Raw genomic sequence first — 8452 nt, forward strand, 5'->3', positions numbered from 1 at the left:
TGTGTTCTCTTGGACCGCGCGGAGGTGCCGAAAGTCGGGGGGACGAAGATTTACTATTCTGTTCATAACGGCACATAACTCGGTAACGACTCACCGCTGAGTCGGCTCATGCGACCGTCGCAACGCTCGACACGGCGGCTCGCTCGCTACCGCTCGCTCCGCGGTGTCTCACGTCGCCTGAGACGGCGCGCCTCCGTCGTCATCACCGAAAACAAGCGCTCCCCTCTCCGCGCCCCCACAGTCGCGCTTAGGGTCGTTGGGAAAAACGTGGACGGCCCGCTTTCTGCACTGCTTCTTCAATGGGAAAAGGGCAGTTGAGCTCCACAACGTGTGCTGCCACCCTCTGGTCGGTGGTCTAGGCAGTAAATGTTTCCTGTGTAAATAAGCTAGGATCTCCTTTTAGTTGACCTTGTACCAAAGTCTTCAATCAATCAATCAATCAATCAATCAATCAATCAATCAATCAATCAATCAATCAATCAATCAGTAAAAATAAATTAAATTAAAAGAGAAATATTATATAATGAAATTAAATGCGGAAAAAAGTGTGTGTGTGTGTGTGTGTGTGTGTGTGTGTGTGTGTGTGTGTGTGTGTGTGTGTGTGTGTGTGTGTTTGTTTTAATTATTATAAACGTTTTCATGGCAGCGTCATTAATTCCCTCCGTTGTGATTGGATAGATCCCGACCCCATGTGACTCGAGCTTCGGAAGGAGTGTGGAGTTTCCACCACGACAGCTGAGAGAGAGAGAGGCTTGTTGTCTTCTCTATTTTATACATGAGTCCGTTAAAAACAAACCCACAACGCTGCATGAGGAGGGCTTTATGAAACATGGGAGACAAGAAGAGTCCCACGAGGTAATAAATGCATAAATACATTTTAATTCATTTATATTTGACAAAGGACAGGCTCTTGTAGGGGGGTCGTTTACACACAACTAGGGAAGTGTTTCATGGCGGCTATGGAGGCTACGGTTTGGCTGCTATAAAAGAAAAGCACCCATAAAAATATACTTCGTCGTGTGTTGTTGTCAAAAATAGCGAAGACTAGCAGAGCTACAAGCCGTCGTGAGGTTGTGGGTCTGCTTGTTTAGCCGTTTCTGAATACATTGTGTGACAGTTTCTGGACATTTTTTAGCCTTTTGCCCCCTATGCCAAATGGACATGCTCAGCAACGCCAGGTTTGAAGTGGTCTGTGTGTCAACCCTGGTGTCAACCACCAGCAGTGGTGAAAAAAGAACTCAAATTGTTTACTCAAGTAAAAGTACCAAAATTAAAAGTAGGCTACTCATTATGCAGAATGACCCTTTTCAATTTTTCAAATGTATATCTTTTTTTGTTGTTGAAAATAGTAGAAATTAGGCTGAAGTGGTTACTGACTACTAAAAATGTAAATTCAATTTTAATAGTGGAGTAAAAGTACAATATTTGGATACGAAATGTAGTGGAGTGGAAGTAAAAGTTGGAAATTGGAAAGACTCAAGTAAAGTACAAATACCTCAAAATTGTACTTAAGTACGTAAGTATGCACTTAGTTACTTTACACCACTGTAAATTAAGTGACCCTTTTTAAGTTGAGGCTGCTTTCTTTTTAGACTACAACGTTTTTAGCTGAGAGAGAGAGGAAGCAAGGGCCCTCCCTACATTATTGTAATGTTTTTGTTTATTTTTTATTTGTTGTAATATGTTTCATAGATGGCTTCATAGACTCGTTTGACAGCACTGTCATCAGTGTATGTTGGAGTCATGTTAATGTGTATTTTAATGTTTAACCACATAAGCCCTCAATACTTGGTCATCTTGACCTTTCACTCTGTACTTAGTCTTCTCTCTTTTCCTCTCCACACCAAACCTCTTTGCCGGAAATAGTCGATCTACAAGCTCACAACGACGACTCGCTGCTGTGAACTTGTAGATCTGCTATTTTAGGCTAAAGTTCTTCTCAGAATAGGATTGCTTGGGTTCAAGTGATTAATGTAAAACTAAATTATCCCATGACACAAAGATTTGTCTGAACCCCTGTAACTGACAGGGCCCAAAAGAGAAATTAGACATTTGCCCGGGACCCAAGTGTGACCCGAGGGGAGAGTTTTTTCTGCAGGTCGTTCAGTCCGAGTGTATCAAAGGGTGCGTTCGGAAATGCGCACCGGGTGTGTGCTCAGTGTAGTGAGTGCCTAAACCCAACCCTAAACCTAACCTCAGTAAAACTATGCCTAAACCTAACCCGTCCCTAACCTCAGTAAAACTATGCCTAAACCTAACCCTAACCCTAACCACACCATTTCCAAACGCACCCTTTGATACTCACCTGAAAACACTCTCCCGTGACCCGTGTGTTGGTCTCGTTTTAAAACAGTTGCATCGTGTGTGTGTGTGTGTGTGCGTGTGCGTGTGTGAAGGCCAAAGCGGCAGCCGAAGCCGTCCTCTGACGATGGGTACTGGGACTGCAGCGTGTGCACGTTCAGGAACAGCGCGGAGGCGTTCAAGTGCATGATGTGCGACGTCCGGAAGGGGACCTCCACCCGGTAAGGAAGAAAGGATGCAACTCTAAGAAAGTGTTTAAAAAAAGAAAATGTGCAATGCATAACTTTTATCATGTCCTACCCACCCGGGATTCCCTGGCCAATCTCTCTACCCGCACGGTGCACGAGAGACAAATTCTACCACTCATGCAAGCGGCAACCCGAGGTTAAGTTTAGGAATAAGGTTAGGTTCAAGCATAGTTTTACTAAGGTTACATTTAGGATTAAGGCATGGTTTTAGGTTTAGGCACAGTTTTACTGAGGTTATATTAAGTGGTGTGATGTGGATTTTTTAACTAGTGGCACTCTATTTTCATGACGTCACGTGCATGTCGCGTGCGGCCTGCTGCTCGGTCCTATTCAACACACGTGACGGAAAACATTTTTTTAATTTAGTTTTTCTTATATTCTTATATTTCTTATAGTTACATTGTTAATTTGTTGTTTTTATTTTATTTTTAATTCATTTATTTAGTTAGTTTTAGTTTTATATAAAATACCTTTACTCACCCACACACTACACTAGCCTTGAACATGACGGTCGTATTATGACACAACCGTCATGTTTCCACCTCAAACTGGTTTAGAGTAGTAGCCAATTTGCCACGGCATGCTAAACCAATGTTCAGATTTTTTTTTTTAAATAAAGTGCTTACTGAAGGCTGACGTGTGTCAGAATACGTGCCGCTCAACCAGAATTACCTGTATCTTCCGTATTGTTTAATAAAAAGCATTTTAATAGATCGTTTTCAGTATTTCCTTGTATTTCCTGGTGTAATGTGCTTAGTTTTAACTGATTGTCCGAGGTCTTTTAGTGCACGTTAGCCAGGGCAGGCAGCATAGAATTCTAGGCAAACATTGACACCAGTTACATGAGTTAAACACTATGGAATTCCCTGTGGTTGTCTGCAAACTAGTTTAACTGTTTCTCAAGCCAACCTTTTTTCTCGTTAACTGCCGTTACCCTTTACCTAGTTTCATGGGTAACTTACATCCACAGTCGGTGTGTGAAAATTGTAAACACTTGTTAGCCTACTTTCTGTGGCAAGAGCTTCTTTAATATGCTATAAAATGTGTAATCCTTAAACGTTATATAGTCATGACATTAGTACATTTAACGGTGCAGGTGACCCAAGTGGCTAAAAGGGCACTGCTGGGATTGCGGGAAGGCACTCCCTTGGGAAACATTTAATTTTCTTAACTGCTTTGGAACAGTTAGTTATTATGACGCCTGAGAGAGGGGCGATTCTTTCAGCATCACAATCAGCCAGTGTTAATTTCGTAGACTAAAACTATGACGAAAAATGTTCGCCGACTACCTTTTTTTCACTGACAAAAACTAAATAAATACGCTATGATGATAAAAAATATGACTAAATATACTGACAATTCCCTGAAAAAAAAATAGATTAAAATGTCAGGGAGGGACTAGTGGAGAAGAGATCCAGTAGAACTAAGACAAGTCATTTTACGCTTGCTTGTGTGCGGGTGTCACTCTCTGAAAATAGGTGATCTGTAGATCTGGAGTATAAATCTGGGATTTCAACACTATTATGGCTGGCCAAAATACATTTCAGTCCAATAAATCAACTGTAGATATTGTCAACTACTGTAAAACTAGACTAAAACTAAAACATTTCAGATAACTAAAATATGATTAAAACTAAATGGAATTGTATTCAAAAGACAATGAATAAATAAAGATTTGCTGTAAAAATCAACAACCTCTCAATTCAATACAGTTCAAAGGAGCTTTATTGGCATGAGAAATTCATACGTTTACATTGCCAAAGCAAGCGTCAAAATATGTCTCTCTCTCACCACATCCATGAACAACCTCCTAGGCCTTCCTCTTCTCCTACTGTCTGGCTCCATCTTCAGCTCCCTTCGACCAAAGCGTCCATTTACTTATGTAGTCGCTCTGATGTCGCCCATTTCCACTTGCCGCTCCCGTGGTCTGTAACTGTCCTCGCTTGTTGTGTTTAGCATAACAATAGACGCCAATTACCTCGCCGCTGTGTGTACCCGACCTGTCTCCCAACACCGTGTTCACTGGCGAGCTTGTTGTGTGTAAACAGCATAACAATAGGGCAGTTACCTCAGTAATCGCTGCTTTCAGTATCTATCACCTGTAGCTAAGCTGATACCGTTTGCTGAAAAATGCTGTCCAAGTAAAGTTGACGTTGAAGGTCGGATATTCAAATAATCAGATTAATAAACATTGTTCATAGACGGCGGAAAGCAAAACCCTCTTATTGCCTTCCTACAGAGTGTTTACATCGTGGCACTTTGTGGGTACTCAGTTCAACCCACGTCAGTGCAACCCACATGGCACATTTTAATGACAGGGGCATGAATGCAAATTCTGACTATGAATCCGCTCTTGTCTATTTCTCTCTTTCAGAAAACCCCGGCCTGTATCTCAGCTGGTGGCACAGCAAGTAAATCAGCAGTTCGCTCCTCCCACACTACCCAAAAAAGAGAAGAGAGAAAAGCCAGAGAAAGACAAGAGTGACAAAGACACAACACTTAAGAAGAACAGCCATAAAAAGACAAGGTAATAAAGTCAACCCAGTAACGGTCATGCTTATAATATTCCACCATCTGATTTCATTGTCACGCTTTGGCTCAGAACGCAGTGGAGTAACTAAGTACATTTACTTAAAGGGGAAAACCACCCATTTTCAATATTCATATACCTTAGAGGAGTTGTGTGGAAATACAAAAAAAAGTTCCACCCCTTCTGTGTTGCTTAGAACTGGAGGATTGATTTTGGGGTTTGTATGGCAAAGTACACCGTGATGACATCACACCAGTGTGATTTGTAACGGAGTACTTCTACATTGCAGAATTGATACTTTTACCCTCTAAGGCCCGAATATAGAAATACTTGAAATAAAAAATTGAAAAAAATCAGATGGTGTTGTAGGAGTCCTATTAAAACTCTCTCCCAGCCATTTACAATAGGCTTGTGCGCCTATACTGCCAGGAATTTTATTAATTTCCAAGTTAGCTTTAATCTAACCCAACAGGGATCATATTGTTGTAGAATGTAGTACTAGTACTATCCACTAGAGTGTGCCCAACGATAATCTCCTAGAGTCTGGACTAGCGAGTGGACAGCAGTAGACCCATAATGGCGGCGCCCATTGGCGGCCATTATGTCTCCCGGTCCGCCGAACGGGAGCTATAAAACACGATCCGAACGTCGTGCGCACGCCATTTACACTGGTTTTTGCTCTTGAGTGACCAATCTGTCAGTCCAGCCATTTTTTTCCGAATGAAAATCGGTCTAGATATGGTAAAGTTTGATAAGAAAAACGTCAACATTCAATGCTGTAAAAAGGCCCATTCTATGTTATGGCCGAACGACTTCCGGGTTACGTCATCGATGATGTCACTTCCTTCGAATATGTAACTTTAGACTAAAATTAAGCTAGAAAGGTCATTTATAGCTCAAAAAATGTCAAAAAAATACCAAAATGATCAGAAAGTGATCCCCAAGGCGACGTTTGGCGATCTGGCTGCCTCACCCTCCTCAAAATGGCGATGGAAGGCGATTTGGCTGTGAACTAGTTAAGAGGAAAATGTAATGTTTTTTTAAAAAAAAATGTTTTTGTAAGGTTTTATAGCCATAAATCATAAATCATGCTCTAATTTACATATGGGGGATATTTTTCACAATAATAACATATGTACATGTTCTAGACATTCTAATGATTACCAAAAAAAATAGTACAGGCATTTTACTTATGTTTTTGTGAGGAATAGCTTCCATGGAAAAGTGAGATGTTGTTCGTCAAAACTCTGGAATGTCAGCGGGTGTGGCGGGTGTGAATGTCAGCCCCTGTGGGGGGTATTTATATGCAAATATTGTGGCCAATGGCATTGTAATACTAAACAATAGAATCCAATGGTGATGTTTAGGTGGTAGGGGGAGCTAAAATAAAATGATTTAAACCTTTTTTTGGATAAAATACAAACGTTGTAATATTACAACCGTGGGCCTTAGAGGGTTAAGTACAACATTTAAGTACTCTTTCCACCACTGTTAAGTATTATGTATTCGTGTTATTATAATGCCTCCCCTGTTTCTGCCCACCTCTTTCATTAGGCCCAGGTTAAAAAATGTGGACAGGAGCAGTGCCCAGCATCTAGAGGTCACCGTTGGCGATTTGACCGTTATAATAACAGACTTTAAGGAGAAAGTCAAGCCCGCACCCACGCCAACAAGCGCTGCCTCGGTGGACCAGCACAGTCAAAGCGGCTCGAGTTCTGACAACACCGAGCGAGTGGTATCCAGGTCTTCTTCGCCGCGCGGGGAAGCTTCTTCGATCAACGGAGAGACTCAACTAACGAACCGGCAAACCCCCTCGACTCAGCTATAGGCTCGTGCATCGCCTCAACACCCCAAGTGATTCAAGTTTGACTTCCTATGCCTGCTGATGTAATAACATTCTGATCTAACGAGGATGGATTCTAATCTGCCTTCCTCATGACGAGCAAGGATTCAGGAGTTGGGACTGTTGAGAGAGCGCTCCATTCAGTCGACAAACCTTTTGCAGCCAGAGCTGGCCCAATGAGTGAACTGAAAAGGTCACAATAGCGGTGAATCGTGGACGTACAGCAGAAGTAGCCACAAGCAACTCTTTTTATATATCTGGCATCTAGAGGTGCAATACATTACCAACCCTTGACAGCCCATGCATCCAAACAAAAAAGTCTGCTCTGATTGTTTTAAACCATGTTAAACTAACTCACTCATTAGCCTTTTTGTATCTGCCAGGTTTTTCATAAAAATCCACCATATACATGTTATGAGCTACTTTCTAAATAAATGCAGGTGATAAAAGTGTTGGGGTTTGGGAGCGCTCGTTGGAAATCACTCAATGGTCCTGCGTATCACCTGTTTCGAAATTGCACATAATGCAGGAGGCAGCAGGACGTTGCGTTATTGAAAACGAGCGCTTCCAAAGTTCAACACTGTTCAAAAAATGTGACCTGCACGGAATGTATTGACAGAAAGTAGCTCATGACAACATCAGACAGATTCAAAGAGGATAATCCAAGGTTTCCATACAGCTGCAATGTTGGTGAAGTTGTCAGATCTGATAGTATTAAACGTTCTTTAATACAATCAGATCTGACTTTTCTGTTGGGATGAATGGGCTGTCAAGGGCTGGTATTACAAATCTAGATGCCATATATAAAAAAAAAAAAAGAGTTTCTTGCAGCTACATTGAAAGGTCCATATGTTGTGGATGGTGGCACGTGTCATGTTGATGTCACACTCATAGCGCTTGTTTTCAGTCTGTCCCACTGTGGACTGTTGAGGTTATTCACAATGTTGTCTACAAAAGAATGAATTTCAGTTACCGGTAAAGCATTATGAAAGAAAATGTGAAGCACCCATTTTAGAAATTGTAGGTTTCCTTTTGGGTTTTGTTAACATTTGCACTTGTTGGATCTTACGGTGTCCTATTAATGAATTATTATTATTATTATATGCATTATTTCCAATCTTGCAATCCTTTTACTGAATTATATTGCTTTTATTGCTCATATCCAGCTCTTTCATTTCTTGCAGCTGAGCATCTCAATTGTGTTGCCAGTGCCACCAAACTTTTGAGTAAAGTTGTTGAAGAATTATTGTATGCTTCTCCACTTTGTAGAGTTAAGCATGACTTGAGCAATAGTGGTTTATTATGTAAGATGTAGATATGAAATAAAACCTGCGTTGGATACGGATATGATTTCACCTTGCAGTTGATTGTAAATAGTGTTGCAATTGTAATGAATGAATGATGGTTTATTGAATATATGGTTAACCACTTAAGGCATGCCATCCATATTTTGGGTGTCAGGTGAACATCTTTAAAAAAATCGCAAATGTAAAAATAAAGAAATAGTGAAAGTAGCAGATCTAAAAACAT

General features: G+C 41.0%; 1 protein-coding gene across 1 annotated transcript; it reads left to right on the top strand.

Annotated features, from left to right (window-relative positions):
* The first annotated feature begins 714 nt into the window (after nucleotides 1–714).
* Nucleotides 715–8209, top strand: LOC308294032 (YY1-associated factor 2). The gene is made up of 4 exons (XM_080736734.1): nucleotides 715–855; nucleotides 2397–2522; nucleotides 4924–5076; nucleotides 6634–8209. Exons 1-4 carry the CDS (start codon nucleotides 830–832, stop codon nucleotides 6905–6907), a joined length of 579 nt encoding a protein of 192 aa, XP_080592860.1. The 5' UTR covers nucleotides 715–829; the 3' UTR covers nucleotides 6908–8209.
* The last annotated feature ends 243 nt before the right edge of the window (nucleotides 8210–8452 follow it).

The sequence above is a fragment of the Nannobrachium achirus genome (genome assembly GCF_963921795.1).
Source record: "Nannobrachium achirus genome assembly, chromosome: 11".
Lineage (NCBI taxonomy): Eukaryota > Metazoa > Chordata > Actinopteri > Myctophiformes > Myctophidae > Nannobrachium > Nannobrachium achirus.

Excerpts from the sequence above, each read along its gene's own strand:
- LOC308294032 (XM_080736734.1), top strand. The coding sequence starts at position 830 with ATGGGAGACAAGAAGAGTCCCACGAG. Across the intron at positions 2,523-4,923 it reads CGGAAGGGGACCTCCACCCG|AAAACCCCGGCCTGTATCTC; the intron begins GTAAGGAAGAAA and ends TCTCTCTTTCAG. Across the intron at positions 5,077-6,633 it reads AACAGCCATAAAAAGACAAG|GCCCAGGTTAAAAAATGTGG; the intron begins GTAATAAAGTCA and ends CTCTTTCATTAG.